The 24,840-nt window shown below is 43.2% G+C and overlaps 1 protein-coding gene across 1 annotated transcript in view; it reads right to left on the bottom strand.

Moving 5' to 3' along the window:
- Nucleotides 1-24,063, bottom strand: part of LANCL3 (LanC like family member 3) — a 34,717-nt gene extending 10,654 nt beyond the window's left edge. Inside the window, exon 1 of the mRNA XM_054165920.1 lies at nt 23,285-24,063. Within this exon, the coding sequence (XP_054021895.1) occupies nt 23,285-23,830 (546 nt within the window). The 5' untranslated portion in view covers nt 23,831-24,063. The remainder of the gene's footprint in view (nt 1-23,284) is intronic.
- Between the last annotated feature and the right edge of the window lie 777 nt (nt 24,064-24,840).

The raw sequence follows: 24,840 nt of genomic DNA, 5'->3' as shown, positions 1-24,840 counted from the left end.
TTTGTTTTCTTAGAGCTCTTTCCTGTTTGCAAGTAACAGAAGGCATTACTGAATGCCAAGTATTATCTTTTTAAACATGCATCAGTACTTTTAGGAGGTAACAGTTACACATACTATGGGAAAAGCCTTGCAAACAAATTTAGCACACATCTAATACATCAAATCCCTCTCTGCCACACTTCTAAAAAGCCATATACATGGATTTGATCACATACTTTTTCTGATGCTGTAGAGTGTCAAATATGAGCTGAAAAAAATGGGTCAGTCTACAAGTAACCCAAGAGAAGCTTTGCCATTAGTGTCCTACGCTGAAAGTCCAGCAGAGGGAGCTTGTGAATTAGTTAATAATACTCAAAAATGCTGTTAAAACAGATGTCCTGAACAGCAGGACAGCTGACTCAATCAGAAAGATGTTGGAGTCAATTTGGTAATTTAATGATAACTTACTGCACTATGTGATGTTTAAGTTCATTCCTTAAGTGTGATCTTTTTCTACTAAAGACAAGGGCTAGAGTTGTTCAGAGATCTTTCCATGCTATGTCATGGCCAGTATTTTCTTCTCTCAGATGATGCTAACACCTGGAGACACAAAAAGCATAGAAGGTAGAAAAACAGAGAGGTCTGCCTCCTGCTATCACAGAATTGCAGAGGTTGAAAGGGACCTCTGGAGACCACCTAGTCCAATGCCTCTTCTAACACAGTATGCCTTGAACAAGTTGCACAGGAATGAGTCCAGGTGGGTTTTGAAAGAGCCTAGTGTTATTCACCTTTAATATACTTCTCCTGCAGCTGAGAAAGCCAGCTCCATGTGAACAGCTGTCTGCTTTCCTTACAAGCAGTAAGTGCATCCTTCTTTAATAAATAAGTAAGTAAATTAAAATATCCTGAAACTTGGTTTAAGGCATCAGATTAGTTCCTGAAGTATTATTGATACCATTGCCATTGCAGGATGTTTCATGATGTAACAGCACTGTAAATAGAACACTCTAGACAGCATACTTTCCCAGATTTCTCTTTCTAACCAACCACACGACAGTGTGTGGAGATTCAGCACAACTACGAGTATGATTGTGTCAGTTCACTGGAAAATGGTATTTGACTGTAATCTTGAGTAAACCAGACTTCCCTATGTATCCCACTGGTATTGCTTGTTTTTAACATGTAAATTTGGAGGGGGCTGAGGCTTGCTCTTTGCCTTAGAGTGTAAACAGCAATGTAAGTCCTATCTTGTTTCCATGTGTTGCTAATCATGGGTCCACTCAGAAACTCAAGGCACTTATTCCTGATGAAACAGACGACTGGTAAAGATGACAACTTTTGCTATTACTAACAGAGTACAGCATTTCCACAGGTCTCACTTTCTATGACTGTGTGGCACTAAGCCCATCAAGTTCTCCTCTTAAATCCGTCCTTCAGAAGGGGAAAATTTCAGACATGGCTAAAAACTAAGTATTGCAGAAAAGGATGGAGCACAACTGTTACTGTAGCTAGGAGGCTGGCTGCTACACAGCTGGTCAAGTGCAGTGAGCCCGTCTATTCCTTGTGTCTCAGATGCTGGACAGTTTCAAGGCAAACCCAGCAATCAGCCTTTCTTCAAACTCCCCCTATCCTGGGTCAATGAAGAGAGAAGGAAAACATGAAATTCTCTGGTTACACTCCGTTCCTCTTCCCTATCTATTTTCCCATCCACCAGGTTAATGACAAGCCCCCAAGATCTCTCATGCAGCTGCATCAGTCTGGCTGGATACAGCTATGTAGTTCTAATGTAGTGGATGTTCTGGGTCTTAGGAAAGAAACAGGAAGTTCTTGTCACTCTCTTTACTTGAATGACGTTTTTACTTAAAGTCTCTTTACTTGAATAAAGTCAGAAAGCACAGCCCCCCATTCTCTCCTGCTGGAGAACTGAGGCAGGAAAATGACAAGGAACAAGGAGGAGGCTCGAGGGAGACCTTATTGCCATCTACAGCTACCTGAAGGGTGGTTGTAGACAGGCTGGGGTTGGTCTCTTCTCTCAAGCAACCAGTGAAAGAACAAGAGGACACAGTCTCAAGCTGCACCAGGGGAGGTTTAGGCTGGATGTTAGGAAGGAATTCTTCCCAGAAAGAGTGATTGGCCATTGGAATTGGCTGCCCAGGGAGGTGGTGGAGTCGCCATCACTGGAGGTGTTTCTTTTAAAAAAGAGGCTGGATGAGGCACTTAGTGCCATGGTTTAGTTGATTAGATGGTGTTGGGTGATAGGTTGGACTTGGTATCTCAAAGGTCTTTTCCAACCTGGTTAATTCTGTATTCTATCCTGTACATCTAAGAGCAAAGCAGTTCAAATAACCAACATGACTGAAGAGGTACCAGTCTGTCTCTTGAAAGCTTAGATGCCATGTTCAGCTGCACATGGCTAGTTCACAGGAAAGTCAGCAGGGAATTGCTCATGAGGACAAGCCCAATTACAGAAGAATGGAGGTCTCCTGGGATGCACTCCTGTGTTACAGCTTTCAAAGGCTATCTGTCTGCACCCCAGTGCATGCTCTCTTCTGCCTGGGAGAGGGTAAGAGTTAACACAGAGAGCTAAGCTTCCATCACTGGAGATTTTTTTCTACATTACAGAATTCTGCCCCAACTTTTTCCAACAAACAAGCAACAATCTTCTTTTTTCCTTCTTCTTCTTCTTCTTTATTATTTGTTATTCACCCACCTGAAAGTGCACAGCTGAACCACTCTGGGGGCACAGCCCCTGGGAACTGGTGAAAAGGGATGTATCAGTGATCATCTTTCACAATCCAAATCCCTGTTCGGAGCTTGTATGGGTCAATCACTCCTCCACCAGACATCAGAGCAGTTTATGACAACTGCAAATGAATCAGAGATTAATGCTGCACCAGTACTGCTTCCTTTCCATTTATGCTCCCCAAACAGCTAGAAGGAAGATTTGCCATGTAGACTTTTCTTCACTGGGAAATCCTCTGACTGTTTATCTCAGACAAAAAATACCAAATCCTGTTGGTTTATGCCAAAACAGCAGCATGGAGCTGCCATTTCCTGATGAGAGATCTATCCTTCTTCACTCTAGATGTGTGTTCCTGACAATTCTGCATTATGATGATAATCTTCCAAGCTGGGCATCTGGTATCCTTGTTTCATTAACAGCCAGCCCAGTGTGTTGTAGTTGTGCTGCCCCAGGATCCCAGTCCTTTTTTTCACATTACTAAGCAAGGAACATCTGCTCTGCCAGTGTACTTTGGATTACCTTACTTAATCTTGAGAGTGGGACACCTGGTTCATCAATAGTGAATCCATGCCCTCACCTCTCAGGCAGACATTTCTTATGGTAATAAAGCTGACCCAGTGGTTGAACTGGTCGATGCATGCAAAAGCATACCAGGTACTATCCATTCTTCCAGGGAAACAGGTTTCATGCTAATACCATTGCACAAGACAAAACCTTTGTAACATTGAAGAGAAAGACTCCCCAAACATTGCAGTAACCTTGACAGTGCCTTTAGTCCAAACTCTGGGATCTACTGGGGCTTTAGGCAGACAGCTCCTTGGAAAGATGAATTTATCAGTGTACACAACTGCAGGTAAACATGACATGGCAGAACTTGATGTTGAGTCAGTTAGTAAAGGCTAGTATTTTTCACAGGGAAGCTGACCTAAGCTTAAAGTTCTACAAATTAACAGAGCAACTGTACCCAGAAGCTGAAGTAAGTTGATAAGACATATTTCAAGATCTATTGAAGGTCTCCAGAAGGAAGTGGACGTAATGCAATGTGTTTGTATATGTGGATGTAATGTAATGTATACAGAGAAGTATCAATGTGTGAAGAGAGATGTTCATGGTAGAGTCTCTTAAGATTATGAATTGTACTGCTGCCAAGTTCATGAAGACATAATTTTGAAGTTGCCACTAAATACAGAAGTGGTATCAGGCACTGGAAAGTTGCAAAGGGTAAGAGGAAATGAGGACATCTCTGGTTCATATCAAAATTGCAAGCTCAGAGAAAATTTGTCTAAGTTCTCCATGGGAAACTGAGTTACTTCAGCCTGATGTCTGGCTAAGAAAGACAAAGGCAGAATATCACTGTGTATTACATCATACACCTGCCTTGATAAAAGCTTACTGCTCTTCTAGTAGAGACTATGTGCTCAATGGCTGGATAGCTCTCATATTTCTTGTCTGGCATAGGAAGGTCTAGCTAGGTTCTACATTAGAGGACACAGTCTCAGGCTGCGCCAGGGGAGGTTTAGGCTGGATGTTAGGAAGAAGCTTTACACAGAGAGAGTGATTGCCCATTGGAATGGGCTGCCCAGGGAGGTGGTGGAGTCACCATCATTGAAGGTGTTCAGGAGGAGACTTGATGGGGTGCTTGGTGCCATGGGTTAGTTGTTTAGGTGGTGTTGGATTGGTTGATGGGTTGGACGCGATGATCTTGAAGGTCTCTTCCAACCTGGTGTATTCTATGTATTCTAAAAGGTGCCAGGAAACAGAGACAAGTTGGCATAACTGGTCCTGGGATTGAGGGAAGGGATAAAGTGAGAGGGAGATAGAGATAGAAGACTGACAGAGCTCCTGGGCCCATAGGCTATGCTAAGTAGCTCTGTCTGAAGTCAGGTACTGGTCTGGAGAAAACAGCCAGCAGTTTGTATTACAGCATTTGGATGATTACATGTGCTTCTACTGCAGCCTTCACTGAGACATCTCTCTGATCACATTACTGCACAGAACCTATATGGTTGCACACCCTTTTATCTATTTCCAGCTTATTTAAAGTATCATTTTCATGCTGCAATTGTATAGGTGACATTAAAGTTTCGTTTGATTCAACAACAGTCATTATGCCATTGATGTGAGATCACCCAAAAAAGACAAAACTAAAAGCTTACACTGAAAGCAACTATGCAATACAATAAATAACAGGTGTAGGATGGGTACAGAGAAAGATTGATTGCTAGTTCCTTGACAGTATCTCTAAGGATGTTCATAGTTCAATTAATCTTAAGTAATGCCATCATCTTAATCATTCAGAGTGATGGAAAAGAGATATTTCAGTCTCATGCACTATTTGTTTTTTGCAATTTTCCAAAGTAATTTCACCTACTAGATCATTCATACTGCTAATATCAAAGTCCTCATTGACCCAAATAAGTCTTCACTTGGGTGGTGTCACTCCTGGCAAGTATTATGTAAAAAATATTGAAGATTTACCAATTGGTGTAATTTGTCTAATGTAGATATAAAACCAGAGAAATAGAGTCCTTACATGAGCCTTAGTAGCCAGGTCAATAAACTATACAGTTTCTATGACATGTAGTTATTCTTGTAAATGCTTATTATTCCATGTCTTGTCAGTAATCCCATGAGGGCTTTCTTATAGTCTGTTGAGACCAATAATAATTTTGTCTGAGGTGGCCTTTAAAGATTGAGACTACAAGAGCATGGCAGACTGAAATGCTGACCTTGCTTGTGGATGCTGAGTTGAGAAACATAACAGACACAGCTGAGCAAACACCTAAGTCTTCAAGGATTAATCCTGCTCTCCTTTTCATTTTGGAGGGAAGAGAGTAGGAGATGCAGTCTCATTCATTGCTCTGCACCACTGTGGAGTGCATGGCTTACACTCAAAAATATTTGGGCTTCTTCATCACCTTTTCACAGTTGTGTACACTACTGAGCAAAGCTGCACTTATAAGCTTTGTAGTTCTCCCTGGAAGTCCTGGATGAGTTTTACTTCATGTCAACAGATATTCTCGAGAAGACTGCTTCCTGAGAGGAGCTGGGCAATACACTGTCTTCCATCTCTAAATGCTTTTCAAAGCTGTTATGCTAGGTTATGGTTCATGGATGCAGCACTAATTACAGAACACGTCCAGACTACATTGTTTTCTACGGGGAAATTTCTTCTGCCAGGACTACAACTGCTCAGGTATTATAATGTATGCAATTCCACACTTACTTATGGAATGCATTGTTGAGTGTTATCATTTATTTGCTCCTCCTAGGTTTGGCTTCCTCAGTGTTTTGTTTAGCACTGTTCATATGGCTGCAACTCACACAATATACCAAATACATTGGAAACAGAGGAAGACAGAGACTTCATTCTACACATTACTAAGCAGCCTTCACAGGTCACAGGATGTTAGGGCTTGGAAGGGACCTCCAAATATCATCAAGTCCAACCCCCCTGCCAAAGCAGGACCATAGAAGCTAGTGCAGGTCACACAGGAACACATCCAGACAGGTCTTGATAGTCTTCAGAGAAGGAGACTCCACAACCTCTCTGGGCAGCCTGTTTCAGCACTCTGTAACCCTTACAGTGAATAAGTTCTTCATCATGTTGAGGTGGAACTTCCTGTGCTGTAGTTTACATCCATCGCTCCTTGTCCTATCACAGGACACAAGTGAGAAGAGGCTGTCCCTTCCTTCTTGACACCCAGTCCTCAGATATTCATATACATTAGATCCCCTCCCAGTTTCCTCCAAACTAAAAAACCCCAGGGCTCTTAGCCTTTCCTCATAAGGCAAGTGCTCTAGTCCCTTAATCATCTTTGTAGCCCCCCCATTGGACTCTCTCAAGTAGATCCCTGTCCCTCTTGAACTGCGGAGCCCAGAACTGGATGGAGGTGAGGCCTCACTAGGGCAGAGTAGAGGGGAAGGAGAACCTCCCTTGATCTGCTGGACACACTCCTCTTAATGCACCCCAGGATCCCATTGGCCCTCTTGGCCACAAGGGCACATTACTAACCCATGGATAACTTGTCCACCAACATATTAGAGACACTGAGCTCCTCATCTTTCATCATTACCATCCACATGCAGCAATTCCCAATCTACCTCTGATGCTTGTATCATGAGTCCTCTCTCTATACAAGTGAACATAGTCCATTCACAGGCTTAGCAAACTAAATAAGACATCAGCTATGCCTCCTCAAAGCCTCATGACAGAAGTGTCAGAACAAAAAAACCCAATGAAGAAGGAGAGTATCTGAGAGGAGAGGCTCAAGGACAGCATCCAATTCATACTCCTTTACCCAAACCCCAAATATTTTGCTCCCAACTCAGAACCAGTACTGAATGTCAAGAATTCTGCTACAGAAAGTAGCATTTGGAAAACTAGCCACAAAAAGCTTTATAGCTTGTCACTTGTGCTAAACTTGCACAGGTGAATTACAGAAGCACAGAAAAGCAAAAAATAATTTTCTTCATCTATTTCAAACTAAGGTTCAAGAAAGAGAACATGGCTGCTGCCAGTGTTAGAGTCTTCCCACTAAAACGTTAGGTCAAGAGTGAATAGGTCAAGAGGCAATGGTTTCAAATGAGAGAAGAGTAGATTTAGGTTGGATGTTACAAACAAGTTCTCTACCATGGGGGTAGTGAAACACTGGAACAGGTTGCCCAGCCACGTAATTGAGGCCACATCCTTGGAGATACTCAAGGTCAGGCTTGACCAGGCCCTGTGCAACCTGATCTAGTGGAGGATGTGCCTGCTCACTTCAGTGGGGTTGGGCTAGATGATCCTCGGAGGTCTCTTCCAACCCAAACCATTCCATGATTATCCTAAGAAATGAACCTGAGAAGATCCTAACATTTATTTTCTGGACAGGAGTTATTTAAATGGAATAAAGAGCACAAAAAGTTATTTTATCTTGTAGGGGGAAAAAAAAAGAAAAGCAGTATGCTTAAAGACAAAATATCTCTCTGCTGACCTAAGACTCAAGTAAGCTAAGGAATTTATGTCTGATGAGTTCACTTGCACTGTGGATTTTGTAACTGAACTATTTAACTGAATTATTCTTTTGAAGAATATTTTTGGATGAACTGCCAAGAAGTGCCTCACCACTCCGACTAAATTAAATTACAATTCTTCAGACCTGTGTTGTTTAAATATTTTATCACCTTTCAACTCATCAAATATTACAATGTAAGAACTTTCATTCCTGACAGATGTTGCAAAGCCAAGTCATGCAGTCAACTCCTAGAACTCAGCCTATGATATCTCAAAGGAAGGTTAACTCTTGTGTTTCTGAGCATAAAGCCAGTCCTTAGAAATGAAGGTTAGGGATGTTACAGTCAACACATTTCATAATTATCTTCCACAGACATTCATGCAGCTACTCTGAATCATCCAGTACTGGTACAAGATATTAAACCAGATGGAGCATTGGAAACAAATCCTGAAGAATTAAATTTTGTTTGTACACAACCGTGCTCCTCACTGCAAGCAAGAGGAAACATTCAACTGTTTGGGCAACTGCCACGCTGTGCTGTATGTAACACAGTTTGGAAATGGTTACTCAAAGCTTTTCGTCAGTCAGTGTCTCTCTGCTGGGCAGGAAGAGTTCCTTTCCACATTTACACTCACAGTGACAAAGAAACAGAGTGACTTCAGAGAATGGAGTTTGGGGCACTTTTCTCCAGGTCCTACTCTGAAGAACATTTGAGTAGTTTTTATAAGTAATTTCAATCAGAGCTGCAATAATGGAGACTTGCTCTAGCCATCATTACACTTGTCTTAGAGGCACCAGCTTAAATCATTGCACTGTGTCAGAAAAAGAAGGGATATGAATTTGAATTACCAGGTTAGTGATGAAATCTGAAAGCTATTGCATATAAAAAAAAAGAGAGATTATGACCCTCACTTGGACTGTTATTTGTTCAGAGCCAAATTTCATGAAAAACCTGTAAGGGTGACAAGAGATCAACACATTCTGTCCTTGGTAGTGGGAAAAGAAGTGATGCTTAGTTCACTTTACTCTGCAGCAGCCCAGACCCTGTCTGGGGCTCTGTGAGAAGCACAAATGGCTGCAACAGGGAGAGGAAATAGGTGGGATGTGCTCCCTAGCTGCAGCTTTACAACCTCCTTTGGCGGAAGGAGAGATATGAGTTAGAGCAGGTTAGATGGAGTGCAAACTGCTATTGCTGTAGGAAAGCAACTGGAAGGAGCTGTATAAACACCATGCATATATATAAATCTGTACCAGAACTCCACAGATGATGAGCAGTGGAGCTGCTGCCATATGAATTCTGACACGGCTTATGTGCCCCACAACACAGCACTGCCAGGATCTGCATGCCTATCAAAAGATGCCTGGAAGACTTCAAGGGCATAAACTGGCTGGCTTGAACATTTAGGCATGTCTAACCTTAGTCACCAGCAGGGTAAAGTTTTGACTGCAAGACTTTCGGGTCTTGTAAAGTGTGTTTTAGGCAGTGGAAAGGCCAAAAGAATCATAGAGAGCAAATCCACAATATCTCTGCTGGGTGGAACAGCTGTGTGGGCAGGCCAAGCTTTCACTGAGCCATGTTGTGTTAACCTCTGTCAGAACTGGCTATGTCTTTTCATTCATATTAGCTGTTCATTCCCATGCAGAAAAAAAAGCAGTGAAACCTAGCACCAATTTACATTAAAGTAAGCAGAGAGCTCTTATGTGCTACCACATTCCACCCAGATGGACAAGGAGTGGTGCAGCACGTGTGCAGTCAATATGCTAACACGTGAACTGAGCACATGCAGAACTCAGGCTCTGTCATGTTCAGCTTACTTGAATCGCAGTTTCTTCCTAGCACAAAGGATAAGAATTGTAGATAATTTTCCCCAGATACAAGTCCTTGTATTGCTAAAAATAAACCTTGGTTTAGCTTTTTTTTTTTTAATCTCTCTTCATTTTATTTTTTTTCATACTTTCTTCCTGCCTGTGTATGTTATTTGGCACTTGTCTCCATTTAAAAGCCAAAGCAATTCTTAGCCAACGGGCTGCCTCTTCTAGATAATTAATGAAGATAATAAATAAGGCTGGTTCCTACATCAGTCCTTTATTAGGAGTCACAATTAGCTTTGCTTGTGGTCCTCCAGCCAATTCCAAATCCACAATGTCCCCATGCAAGGCAGCATGAATGAAGTTTTCAAGGATGATTATCTCTGACACAGCATCAAAAGCCCTATTCAAATGTAAACAGGGTATTGGCTAACATGCTTTCACCAGCCACTAATTTTATAATTCTGTTATTTACAACAAGTGATCTTGTTTGTCTCTCAAGACTTCTTTATTCTCCTAAGTCACGCTGCTCCATATGCACAGCTCCATTACGCAGGTATTTATGAGGCATGTGACATTTAGAAGTCTAAATATTTGCTGCGGAGGAACAATGTGGCTACCTGCAAAATTAGTTAAATGAGGTAAATCACACCACAGCGTCATTCACAGGCTAGCAGAAGGATGAATTAGTCACTTTAAAGCAGCATCAGGACTGCTTTCAAGCAAAGGTAATTCTAGAGAACTCTACGGTGGCACCGCGCCACTTTTACTTTGCATGATGATTTGCAATTTGTGCCATGCCAATAAGCTACTGAATAGAAATATCAACTTGAGCTACATGAGGAATGCTGACAACATAATGCAGGAAAACCAGATGAAGGTGATTGAGTCCTCTGAGTCATCTGAATTTTACCCAGCTCTTAGAATGTGGTAGCAGTCTGATGTAGTAAAAATCCAGATGATCTCTATGTGGGTCCCAGATCCTCCTATGCACATTGACAAAGACAGCTCTGAAGAGAAAGTAACAAAAGAGCTTCCAGTGACATACAGCGCCATTAGCACTGCCTGGAAATATGCCCACAACTACAAATACAATTCATGTCATACTTCAGATACAGACAGTCACTTAAAATTCAATACTGCCACATTTCAAGGGCAGAGTCAGAGCTGTGGGATTAATCTGAGCAATTGTGGGATACTGTGCTTTTTAAAATGCAGCTTACTTGCAAAGTGACAGGATCACCATCCATACTTAAAAGAATATTGCCATTTGGTAGTGTAATAAAATTAAGGAAGTGTTACCAATCTTCCCTTTGTGCTAAATGTTCTCTGCTGTGACTGTGTATAAACTAAGCATGTTTGGGAAAATGAGACTGCTGTGCGAGAGGGTGCAGTTCAGATTACTCTGGAAGAGTTCAAACCTCACACAGGAAGGAGGAAGAGGAGGAAAAGCCATGGGACAAAACACCATCAGTAAACAAATATTCATTGCACTTAGCCATTACTTTGCATTTAAAGATCTCAAAATGCTGTATAATTAACTGATAGGAATTACTATCACCTCATGATACAGCTTACACTGTGTTGTCCCTGCCCCAGGAGCACTCAATGCCATGCCTCTCTTCTGCTGAATTTGTTACTTTACATGGCCATTCTTTACAGCCCTACAGAAGGCTATGTGCAAAGTCAGACAGAAGGGCCCAGCCAACTATTTCTGGATGTATGAATGACAAGACGTGTTTTCCAAGTTGAAAGTCTAACTACATACATATAAAATTCTTTGCCAGGTGCCTTTCCCACTTATTCTCTGTGCTTAATATTCTGATGCCCTTGGAATAAGGTAGCTTCACAGAAGCACACAGAAGTCCTCTGATGTCTACCTTGAAAAATTTGAAAAATATCCCATAAAAAATCCCAACCCAAAACAAACAAAAACCAAGTAAACAAAAACCCCAACCAAGCAAAACCCAACCAACCAAGCAAAAACCAAGCAACCGAAAAAACAACAACCAAGCAAACGCGCACACACACAAACAAGTAACAAAGAAGCTCTTTCACAGTCCCTGTGCTTGAAGGACATCCTGGCTATCTGCAGACACCAAGAAGAACATTTTACCACCCCTGGCTTGTAACTTGGCTTTCAGAAAATAGTTTCACCTTCTTCCCCTGGTGCATCCTTGGCTCCTCACATACAATGTGTGACAGAGAGTCCCTCTCTGGGTCCACTGGCACACAGCAATCTGAGATTATTGATTATTATAGGTGCTTAGGAAATAATTTTCCCATAGCTCAGGGGTGCAGGTACTTTTAGGATATTTCTTGTCCTCCTTTAACTGTGGGGCATGAGCCACCTCTTAATGATTGTCCAGACATTTTAACTAACAGATGTCCAGTGCTGCAGGGCTGCAAGGCACTGAGAAACCCTTGGGCTGCAGCATGCTCTAACACTGCTTTGGTTTTGTTAAAAAATCTTTACACTAAAGCTCTTCAGACCCTGAACAAGAGCCAGGAACAATTTTGTCAACCTTAATGCTTAGCTGCTGGGTGAAGACCTTGCTGCTCCTCAACACAGCAAAGATAGACGAGGAGGGATGCAACCTGTGCTTAAGGCTCTGTGGAAGAGCATGGCACTGAATGGCTCTTTTCAACCTTTCCAAAAGTTCAGGCTATTCCCTGCTTGCAGCTGTAGGGGAAAATACTGCAATCCTTTGCCCCTCCAAGGTACTGGAGGAAGGCAGAGGAAGTGGAATACTATTGTAGGCCTGCTTTGGGGGAAAGAGGCAAACAGAGCAGGCTTGACTGCAATTTATGGGAGCCACATTTAATTCTTCTGGCCCTACACAGGTGCTTTATGTATATTATTAACTCAGGAATTGTTCAGCATAGGGAAGACTCAGGGGAGGTTTTATCAATGCCTACAAACATACGATGTGAGACAGCAGAGAAGATGGAGCCAGGCTTTTATCAGCAGTGCTCAGTTACAGAAAATTCTACTTAAATAGAAAAAGAAACCCTTTTTTACTGTGAGGGTGGCCAAACAGGAATAGGTTGTACAGGGAGGTCATAGATAGATATTCAAAAGCTAGTGGGTACAGCCTGCCCTTGTGGACCCTGCTCTGAGCAGTGGGCTGGACCAAAAGATCATCAGAGATGTCTTCCACCTTTGGCTGTGCTTTGATTCTAAGGCTGAGCCAAATCCCAATGTAAGTGACTATGTTGACAGATGCTATGGATTTTACTCCTCTAGAGATCTTGAGATTCAACTCTTGGTTTTGACTTGGCTTACCTGTGTTTTCAAAAATGTACTTGATGATATTTTTTTTAACAAAATAAGCTAGCAGTCCCAGAGAATCACACAATGGTAGGGGTTGAAATGGACCTCTGGATATCATCTAGTCCAACCTCCCTGATAAAGCACATTCACCCTAGAGCAGGTCCCACAGTGCTTAGAGAACAAAATCAAAGCAGGACAAATGCATTCACAGTAGAACTCTGTTGGCATTTTGTCTTCTGGATATGTAGAAGTTAGGTAAACATTATTCGCAGGTATTTCTGATGGCATAACAAAAAATGTGTATGTACAAAACCAGCAGCCTGACAGAAGAAAGCTCATAATTGATTCATCTCAACAAGACCAAGAACAAACAGATCAATATTTATTTAAAGAGCCTAAAGAAGTTTGTTTTGCTGTTCTGCTCTGAAGAATTTTCCCTAACATCTTATTTGACCAACTTACATCTGATCAGATTTAAACAGTTACATGCAGGATGCATATCTTGGGGTCCACTGCTATTATAACTGTAAATCTGTGTAATTAATCACTGGCTTAGCCTTAGAAAACCAAATCAATTAATTATTATTAGCTATTTCACAGATGGCTAGCAGAAATACCTAGAGATCAGGAGGCAGCTTTACAAAGAGATAAAGAACCTTAGTGTGAATGCCATGCTCGTAGTCCTATGAACATCTATGGCAAGGGTTCCAATCCCTGCCTGTACTAACACTTCACTGCTTTTGTTAGGACAGTTCTGGTAAACCAAGACCCAACATTTGGTGATTCTGGACGAAGCTTTAAGAAACTTCTCTAAAAGGACAGATTTAACACTGACTCATGCTGCTGGCGAATCAAAGAATATATGAAGTGGCCCTTACTAAAGATGACACATCTACAGAGTCAACACCAAGCTTTATCTTTACATTAGCAACAAAAGTAAATCACAAGAACAGACTGAATTTAATCTCCAGATACTTCTTCAGACTTCACTTATTCCTTGATTTCCAATGGAGACAGAATAACTTAAAAAGATCCCCTCAAATACATTGTTCCAACTATACCTCCACAAAGGAACTCACCACTTCACAGATGTCCCCTCAATATACAATGGCACATCTGGTATTGCAACATAGAACATGTTCCTGGTTTTATTCACAGAACAAAGTAAATGAGATTCTCCAGTTGACATTAATGAAGCAAAGCTCCTTCAGTTGAAGGTTTTCATTTTGTGTATCACAGCACAGCCTCTGCAGTTCAACGATTCCCTGTCTTTACATGACCCCTACCTATTTCACTTGTTCAGAGGCTTTTCCTAATGAATGTAGCAGCAGCCCATTAAAAGACTGCTGGATAATAGCAGGTCATGAGCTGGATATGAGTCAGTGTCACACTGGTGTGAGATGCGAACACCTTACTGAGCTGTATAAATAGAAACAAGACCTGGAAGAAACACAAAAGTTATCTCTCTGCTCAATTAGAAAGGCCTGTGCCAGAACCATGTGTCCAACTTCTGGCACTCTTCAGGAAAGGCTAGAAAGAGTCTGTTGGAGTGCCTAGGGAATGACTACAGGTGGAGAAAATATGACAGAGATGGGAAGATGGGAAGGGTTAGGATTGTTTGTTTAGAGAAGGAAATAAATCACCGCAGTCTTGAAATATATGTAGAGATTCTGAAAAGAGGAATAGAATTTCTCATTCTTTCTCAATGGACAGGACAAGGAGTATCAGACTTAAATTACAGCATGATTCAGATTAGTCATTAGGCTAGACATTCTAATGGAAGTGTCTCAGACAGACAAGGCAAACACCAGATCCTTCATCGTTGGGGAATATGAAAAGCATGTTAAAGAGGCTGCCAGGGATGAGACAGACACAGGTACACCTGCCTGGGGGGTAGATGGCTGCCTAAATTACCTCTCAAGGTCCCAGCCAGTTCTTTGATTCTGTCAGGGATATCATTTGGTTGTCAGGACTGAGCACACAAACTGCAGAGCACTGCCAATATGGAATATACAATAACCACAACTTTCCAATTCTGCACTGACCCACCAGTGGAGAGCTGCTTTGTCCCGTGCTGCTTCTAGTCCCAGGCCCTCACACTTTTGAGGGCAGCTTCCATTTCCTTGACACTGAAATCTCAATCTGATCAGTACATCCCAACATTTACAAACCTGAATCATGTTAACATTGTAGCACTGAGGGAATAGAATTAATCTTTGGAAGAAAAAGATTAGCCACACAAAATAATTAAATGCCTTGGACAGCTATAAGGTGTCTTTATCTGCCACATTTTCCCCCAGGTCATTCAGCACTATCTGACATTGTTCCATCTCACTCATGATCCACTGTTCTTCAACAAGAGATATACTAAGCTATTAAAATGAGACATTCAGGAATGCTGAAAAAATAGATTTGTGGTGCTGCTTTCAGACATCAAAATATACCAAGCTGACAAACACCAAATGACTCAGCAACACCTGGGACTGCTATTAAGATACTCCTTGATTATACTTTTATATTAAAATGAAATAGCAATTTCAATTATTTTGCCTTGCTACTCTTAGAAAAAATTAATCACTTCTCTAACCATCACTTGAAAATAATCCTACAACATAGATAAGAAATAATTGTTTTTGACAGTGTGTTTTCATTGAGCTCTGTTGTAATGGAATGGACAGAAGGTTACACAACATCACTCAGTGCTTAATCTCATGCCTGTCAATGGTCAAAGAGCTGCCTGACAGACATAAAGAAGCATTTTGACAGACTGTCTTATCAAAAATGGTGACCTGATTGCATATATTGAATTCTGATTTATTTTTTAAGTGGGTGGAATAGAGAAGCTGGATGAGAAACAGAAGCTCCATTTATAGCAAATGCCTTACGCCACGCTATGACAGTGGCAGCAAGAGAGCAGGACTACGAGACTTACCCATTTTAATTGCCTCCCTGGTCCTCTCTACAGAGTTTGTCCACTGCTTGGAGGTGAGGCTGAAGATAGCGGTTTACTGGCTGAGTAAACTGCTCTGCAGCCTTTATACAGCCTGTCAGTAGGCTGGTAGGTTGCTTTTAAGACTGCCCAGCTGAATTAACAGAAGAAGCAGGATCTATTGATTTAACAGAGGAGAGAGGAAAGAAGACCGTGGTTTCTGTATTGGGGCCCTGATAGCTGTGGTGCATAGCTGTGCTACGATTTATGTACAAGTCCAATGTGTTAACAATGTGCATTAAATGACAACAAAGAATCTTAAGACTCAGTTTTATCCCCTCATTTCAGTGCTGTAAGGTGCTGAGGATGTTATGCTTTCATTAGTAATTGTTGTTAGCCTCGTGCTCTTTTCTTCCTCTCAGGAGCAGGTCAGTCTTTCACATTTCTGGCTTTTTAGCTTGGTGTCAAAGTAAGGCTTACTAACAGCATTACCATTTAGGTTCCATACCAATTTAGAGTATTACATAGGCGTAACAGGAAAATGTTGGTGCTGGAAGAAGTCCGGCAATGTTCATGGAAAGGTCCCTGTTTTCTTCCAGGCATCAAGTTGTTATCTCAGTTATTCCTTAGAGAAAGAAAATACGGAATGTAAGACAGAATGTTGTGCTCTGAATGTGTAAGCATTGAATGTCAGCTATTTTTGTAAGTGTATGAGCCTATGCAAAGAGAATACAGTGACAGAAGACTGCCAAAACCCAAGCAGACAGAAATAGTCATTTTCCTCAGCAAAATGTAGTTTACTCCCCTGCCTGCACCAAAACACATTTCACCTTGTCTCTTCTCCTCTGTTGAACTTTTATCTTCTTCTAAATTGAGTATATCAGCCATCAAATCAACATCAGTTTGCCAGAGAACATCATGTTAGTTTTAAATCTCTCCTGCTTCAAAGTCTACATTACTTCTTGCCTTTTCCCCTTCATCTTTGATTTCTGCCACCCCCCTGCAGCTTCCATTTTTATATTTTTGCCAGTAACTTGTTCTTTTCCTTTTTCATCATGTTTTTATTGGCTTTTCCTTTCTCCTCCCTGCTCAGCCTCTGTCAAGCATCATTTTTCCCCAAGTCTGCCTATTTCTCTGCCTTCACATAATCCACCATATATGCATGTTCTACCCATGCACTCTTTCTTTCTGCTATGTCATGCGGTGTGAACTGTGAGTTAGTGGAGTTAACTGTGCCTCTTTGCCCTTTGTGAGAACCATGTCAAAAAACTCACTATTAATTAGTCTTTACCATGAAGGAAAAAATAAATGTCAAGTATAGCTACCTGAGAAACACGGGTTCATAGTAAAGTTCTTTGACATATATATAACATATAAAAATCTGAACACCTAAGACAACACATTTAAGAAACTTCTTCTGCTGTGCCACTACACTGACCACAGGTAAGGCGCAAGTTCTTCTAGGAACAAGTTCTTTACCATGAGGGTGGTGGAACAGTTGAACAGGTGGCTCAGGGAGGTGGTTGAGGCCCCAGCTCTGGACATATTCAAGGTGTAGCTTGATAGGGTTCTGGGCAACCTGATCTAGCTGAGGGTGTCCCTGCTTACTGCAGACAGGATTGAACTAGATGATCTTTGGAGGTCCCTTCCAACCCAGACCATTCTGCAATTCTATAATGCTGTGAAGAACAGCACCTTTCTGCTGGAGACCTCCCCTGCTTCCCTGCCTCAAACGCTGACAGCTCCGGATGCTTCCAGAGATTCAGTCACCAGACACACCACAGAGGCCCAAAGAACTGTTCAGCACCTTTTCCACAAAATGCCCTTGTTCTCAATCCTACCTTTTATTCGGCACTTCTCATTTTCAAGCCAGAGGCAGCAAGCTCTGCTCTGCAGAGGACAAAGACAGGGAATTCAACACCTCCGCTTCTAGCGGGCTAAGAAGCAGTACTGACAAGCTCTAAAGAACAAACTGAAAGTTCCCTATGGTGAAAATAAGGAAGATGACTGAACTGACGAGGCTTAAGAGTTAACTTCTGGGCTGTGAGATTGAAAGGCGTTAGAAGAAGGACGGGAAAAGAGAGATCTGTTTTGGATAAAAGAGATGCCTCTGGATGATCTCTGAGGTCTTCTCCAACCCGGTTGATTCTGCGATTCTGTGAAATGCATTTCTTTTTATCTGTGTAAAAAACTGCTATTATAACATCAGTATTACTGCTTGGGGTGCTTTTTCAGCTAAAAGATGATGCTGCATAGCCAAACATTTTTCCAACAGCACAAAGCAGTACAGAGATATGACACTGCTTTTGTACAGAACTATCTTTTCAGAAGATGACGGCAGATTAATACCACTCTGCAGCTATAAGCAGCTGAAATCTGTACTGCTGCAACAGAATACATAATGTATGTAGCTAAACATGTCAATCAAACCTCCAGTCCTGGCAGAATCCACACCAAAACGTCTGTACTACAGTGCTTTTTTTATTGGCTGTTAAATGATACACTTGAAATTCGGCATTGTCCACCCCAAATTTTCTGCTTTAACTCCACAAATGGATATTCAGTGTCCACTGCTGTGCTGAACTGAATGCAGGTGACCGCTATCAAGATGTCCTTATCTCTGAACTTCAAGGCTGTTTAAAATAAAAATTGTGCTGTCCTGCTGGAAGCAGAGAAATTCTAGAATGTTGACCCAAACTATTTCAGAATAGTTTCTTTAAAAATCTAGATGCAAATAATTCCAGCTGCTCTACTGTTTACTTCAGAAAACTTCTATTCTCAACTCCCCAGTTAAATTCATCAATTTCAGGACATTAATGAGAAATCTAGCCATCTGCATGTGGTTTGGGAAACCATGGCTAGAAAAAGGTACATTTAAAAGAGGCAGGCTAGGATCAAAAAGCTTTTTATCTTTACAGTTTTCTCATTTTAATCCTCTGTGGCAAAAAAAAATTACATCCTGGCTGTGTAGTGGCCTGTGTAAAATGAAATAATGAAATTAGTACAGCTCCAGCTAGCACCACAATTATTTGACATTTTAAACACCACAATGTTTCAGATAAACTTGCCAATTCTTCCCCAGAGAGAAAGGATTTTTAACAGGCACAGAGAAGGGATGAAATCTAACCTCAAAGGACAACCCTTCCCTTTCAGGAGGAGATGAGATAAAAAACCCAACATGGGGACTTTGTGCAACAGCACTTGGAAATGCATGTCTTCTGTGGGTATTCTGCAAATCTCCCTTTCTAAGATCAGTCTATCGAGTGTCTTTCCTAAACATTATGTTCAGCGGTAATACATTTACATTCCACTTAAAAAAGCCAAGAAAGAGTATATTCTAGGCAGAATTCAGGAAGCACCTTCCTTTCACACTTTCTGAATTTTTTTCTACAAGACTGGAAAAAAAAGGCAGAATGAAGTAACCCACTACTCTTTAAATATTAGCTGGAGGGAAGACTAATGAACAAGTAATATCATCTAGAGCTGAAGAGCTGAAAGAAAGTAATTTTCAAGCATTTATACCTTCTCACCCAGAATATTAGGAGACACAATAGCCAGACCTGTCAGGTCCCATCACTCTGTTCCACTGCCTTTTAAAGCCAGTCCTGCCACATGCTCCCCTTGCTGTGGCACCCAGATCCCAGACATGGCACAGCAGTGCTATTTCTGTTTTCCATGTACTGGGTGAAGTTGGTAACTCCATTTGCCGTCTTTTGTATTTCAAGAGAAAGAGGCTCTGCTAGAAACACCACTGCCCTTTCTGGGCACCCCGTAACAGAACTGCATCAGAATTCTGCCATCCCAGTAATGGGAGAACAACCTTGGAAATACACAGCAAATCATGCAAGGTCTCTGCAGGCTCTCAAGACTTAGTCCAGGGGCTCAGCCCCCAAAGGAACTGGCTTGGCTGTTTGGCAGGCATAGTGTGCCGGTTCAGTTTGTCACCACTGCAACTGCAGGCAAGGGTCTCTTACGGCGTCACAAATGTCCTTCAAAATTACAGTCTCTAATAAAACCACAGCATTACACCGTCATGTAAAACACTGCCCAGCTTCCTACATGGTACACTGCTACCTGTCACTCTTTTTTCTGCTTGCAACCCAGACCTAGTGGCAGTCAAGTCCATTGGTTCATTCAGTTCTTAAAGAAAACCTGAGCTGTGCTAAGAGGTGTTAACATCTTAGCAGATGGTGATGCAAGGAGCCACTTGAACTTCGGTACCTTTTCCTCTGCCATCTGACAGTTACATTGCCAGAAGGAAGTGCAACTACTGAGACACACCATGCTCCATCAACCACGAAATGGGACAGAAACATCTCTGAGAAAAAAAATGAAGAAAGGGTAAAATACCATCTGAACAGGGGGATAGGGACCACCATTTTAATGGTGTCTTCCTGTTGTTTTCATAAGCAAATTGAGACTGAGACAAGAGAATTAAAAGCAGGACTGACAGATTTCCCCAAGAACACATAATGAATGAACACTGTAAGAAAAAGAGGCACCCAAAGACAGAACAGAAAAAAATTTCCTCTGAACACCGGAAACACAGCAGTTAGGGACAGCTGAAGTACACGCACCTGATTTATATGTACCTTACACAAATGACACATTGTTTCTGCCAAAACAATATTTTATCCATCTCTGCCTGGGAAGCAGCGACTGCAATGTAATGTAAATTAAAGAAAGGATGAAAAGAAACATTTTTCCTAATGCATAGTGCATCATGAAAGTCAGATCCCGTTAAGCTCTGACTGTTGAAGTAATCCTTATTCATGCAAAAACTCTCAATTAATTCATCAGGGAAAAATGCTGCATTAGTCTAAAAACTCTGACAACCAGCTGAATGCAAATTCCTTCTTCATATGAGGTCAATGTTATTCAACAGACTGGATCCTTCAGTACAGTCCATTAACTTTCTGAGGAACATGTGAAGCTTTGAAACACTGAGACTCTTTAGCAAGAAACTGAAGCACCAGGGCACAGGAACTGAGCTAATTTGGTGTTTACTGAAATAAAGCAGTCTCCTTCCTTCCCTTCCTGGAAAACATGAAAACCAAACCCAAAATACAAATCTTAAAATTTGCTCAAAACCCCCTTTCTTCCAAGGATAAGCAATTTCTTGTATGTAGGTCACCATTCGACTTCTTCAGAGGGAAAACTAACTATACAGGCAGCAGCAGCAGCTGTATTTCAATGTAAAGAATGGATTTTACTTTGTGATGGAAATGTTTGCACAGCATCCTCAAAAAAAAGGCATGTGGGAAACAAGAAAACATGCTGCAGTGAGTCATGTGAGACTGTGCACAATCAAATTACAGGAGGTAGCATTTTCCAGCAGTTCAAATCACAAGACATTGCTTCTATTCTGGGATGTACCTGGCTTACCGTTTGACCTTGGGTGAAAAATGACATGCACTCTCTCTGGGCAACCCTTTCTTCATCTGTATAAAGATGCAGGGTCTGGTCTGGCAATGTACTAATTGAAACAATTACATATTAGGATGGGTACATTTATTAAAGGACTGCAATTTTGCACAGACTAAAAATCGTTATAATTTTCCTCCTTAAGGAGCAAAATATTCTACACAGAAGTTTTCACTTTTGTTAAAATTCAAGTTGGGTTTATTAACACTTACCAGTTTAGATTACTCTGGTTTATTTCTTGCATGATACATTTAAAATTACAATATGGTGACCAAAAAATACTATTGTGGAAGGATGGCAGCTTACTGACTAAAACATCAGCAAGGGGGCACACAACATGTTTTATTGGCAAAATAAACCCCTCTATGATTGCACTTAACCCTCTTGCTAAATGGATTCCACAATAAGTTGCATATCTGTGCCCATTTTCAGGGATGTTTAACTCTTTACACCTGCGTAAAGCACAGTATTTCAACAAACAGGCAGAGAGGAGAGCATTTCCCTTCTTCACACTGCCTGTCAGAGGTGATTGCACCTACTCCCAACTGTTCAGCAATTCCCCTCAATGTCATAAGACAAATGAATTAAATTAAGCATTAGAATACAGGGTGACACCACATTCAGCTGGTATGTCATGATACCATCATAAGCACTGCCATGGGTTCATGACACACTCCCTCAATGCAAATTAAACTAAAACTGAAGGTTTGTTTCTCACAGGAATAAATCACTTTTTTCTGTGAGGAATTCCCCTCAGTCTGGCACTGCTGGACATTGCATGTATGATTGTGATGCGTCTACAAAACTTTTCTCTGATAGAAAACGCTGTCAGAAAGAAAAGTTTGGTGACATTATGGTTACAAATAACATAACCATTCTTATGGTTATGATTGTTAGACAATCCTGTACAAAGAAACAGCATGTATGGTATGCGTCTTTAAATACTTAGTGCTGTTAAGAATTTTTGTTAAAAGAGATCAAAACATTTAACTAAGTTAATATGCTTCTTGCCTTCTCTGGTTACCCTGGAGTATCCCAAGTCCTCCATTAAATGAACTTCCTTGGACTCTGACTGCAGTGACTGGTATCAAATGGGGCAGAGCCACTTGTTTTTACATTATTTATTTACTTGTAATAGTTCCTTCCTCTCCCAGGAGAAAAGCAAGCCAGAAGCATATGAACTTGCAAATCAGTGATTAAGAGCAGAAACACAGATTGGACCTGACAAGACGACAGGAACAAAAATCTAACAAATGCCTGCTCAGATACTGCATTGACCGCTCAGTTACAAACACCACAGCAAACAGAATCAGTTGCGTTAATTATTATGCAGTGGTCAGTGGAAGAAGCTCTGAATTATCAGCACTGACAATGACAATATCCTAGGGTAAAGTCCCGCTACTGAAACCAACACCGCACTGCATAGTAATCACATCTCACACTTAGAGAAAAATCAGTTCTCATTCATGAAAAGCGCCAAAACACATGGCCACATTTCAAAGAGACTGCCAGCTTCTGTATGCTGAGGTTAGTTAAGATCAAGTGCTTATTAAAATATGGTTCCTTGCTTGCAAATTACAGCACAGCACCACTTGCTACTGTAAGGTTCCTTACTCCGCATCACCCAATACTATACCCTTTTTTATCCACTTCATTTTACGAAAATATTCTTGAAAAGTCTTAGGTGGCTCTAGAAATAATAATTCACCACCTGGCAACCAACAGCTGATGCTCTCGGCGGGCCCGCGGACCGACCTGCAGCGAGATGCTGCCCTCTCTCCGGGGCCCTGCCCTTGGTTCGGGGCCGCACCCCGCACGCTCTGTGCCCTCCGCTCCCTCTTGCAAAAGACAGATCTTTAACTTTGAGGAAGGCGCGCTGCGGACAGTTACTCGACAAAGACTTCCCCCACCCCCGGCTTCTTTCTTAAGTTTGCCCCAAAACTGCAAGCTGGAAAAGGCGATTCTCCCGCTTCTTCCTTTTCTTTTAGGGTGACAGCCGCGGCACCGGTGCATCCCCACCTATCGCGGCCCAGCCCGATGGGCGCTGCCGCCAGCTCCCAAGGGTCCCGTCGACAGCCCCGACAGCGTCGTCGGTCTCCCCAGAGGTGACCCGCCGCCCCTGCCCTTACCTCCATGCCTAGCCGCTGCTTCAGCACCAGGGCGGCGCACAGGTATCCGGCACGGCCGACGAAGAGCTCGTCGGAGCCGCACTCGAGGAAGGAGAGCGGGGCGCAGACCTCGCTCAGCTCTCGGAACTTGTCCAGCGGCCGGGCGAAGTCGGGCAGCCCTAGGGCGCGGTAGACCAGTGCCGCCACCGCGTACACCCCGGCGCCGCCCAGCAAAAAGGCGGCGCGGGTGTCGGCGTCGGCCTCGCCGTTGCCCTCCTGGTAAAGCAGGCAGGCGTCCACGACGCGGCGGGCCGCCCGCAGGTAGGCCTCCCGCGACGGCGCGAAGAGCGGGCACTGCGCGACGTGGTAGAGCATGTAGGCCACGCCGGCCACGCCGCCGTATAGCCCGCCCTGGCAGCCGCGGGGGCCGCCCAGGGGCGGCAGCTCCCGCAGGATGCGCTCGATGGTGGCCGTCACCAACGGCACCGCCGCCTCCCTGTCCGGCGCCGCCGCCGGGCTGCCCGGGTAGTCATCGAAGCGGTTGGCGAAGCAGCGCTGGCTCTCCATGCCCCCGCCGGCGCGGCGCTCTGCGCAGCGGGGAGCGGCGGGAGGGAGCGAGCGGGGAGCTGCCGGGGGAGGGGGCGGGGGAGCGGGGAGGAGGGAGCGCGGCGGAGGCGGGAGGGAGCCGGGGAGGCGGGAAAGGGGCGCCCCCACGGTCCGCTGTCGGGGAGGGTGCGCGGCCGTGCCCGAGAAGGGTGGTGGGCGAGGCGTCCGCTGTCCAACGGGCGGCTGCGGAGGGGAGGGCGAGATCAGCCCTCAGTGTTGGGGCTGGGTCTGCACACGGTAAGCCGCAGCTTCCCCGACCCCGGGACAGAGCGGCCGCCGCTGTCCCTCCTCAGCGTCCCTCGGCGAGGACCCGCCGCGCCACCTGCGCTCAAGGAGCGCTTCCCAAGCAGCCGCCGAACTGTCGAAGAGGTGGATGTGACTGACCCGGATTTCCAGGGAGCGGGGCCGAGCCATGGCGGGGGGCTGGCCTGGTTCTGGTGTCCAGCTCGTCCTGCTTGGGTTCTTCCCGCACGGAGGTCCTGCCGTGCCTTTGCTCGACCCGTATGCAGATCACCGAGAGGGGTTTTAAGGTCCTTCTCCGCCCCATTGTTGCCGGAAGATTTGGCTGAGGGATGAGTGCCGGGCCTACAGGAGAGATCATGAGGTGGCAGGGGTGGTGAGAGCACTCCTGAGTTATTCCTGGCAGTGGAACAGCTCCTCAGGGGCTTCTGCAACCAAAGATGAAGGATGTAGCTAAACCCAAACAAGGACAGCCCAGGGGCGATTTACGTGGAAAGCTAAGCAAGTGCCCAGCAGACCAGCAATGGCACAAGGCCATCTTTGGCCCCTTTCCTAAATGTGTAAGCCGAGAAGAACTTAGGAGGAACAGAAAATTCAGACCACTGAATAGATTCCTAGTTTTAAAAAAAAAGAAAAAAAGAAGAAAAAAAAGAAAATCTTGAAGCCACTCTAATGTAAGCAAAACTTAGAATCCAAGCACAACTATTACCTGGTACAAATGCATAGTTGTC

This window comes from Dryobates pubescens, chromosome 12, assembly GCF_014839835.1.
Source record: "Dryobates pubescens isolate bDryPub1 chromosome 12, bDryPub1.pri, whole genome shotgun sequence".
Taxonomy (NCBI): Eukaryota; Metazoa; Chordata; class Aves; order Piciformes; family Picidae; genus Dryobates; species Dryobates pubescens.
This window is presented reverse-complemented; position numbering and strand designations above follow the sequence as displayed.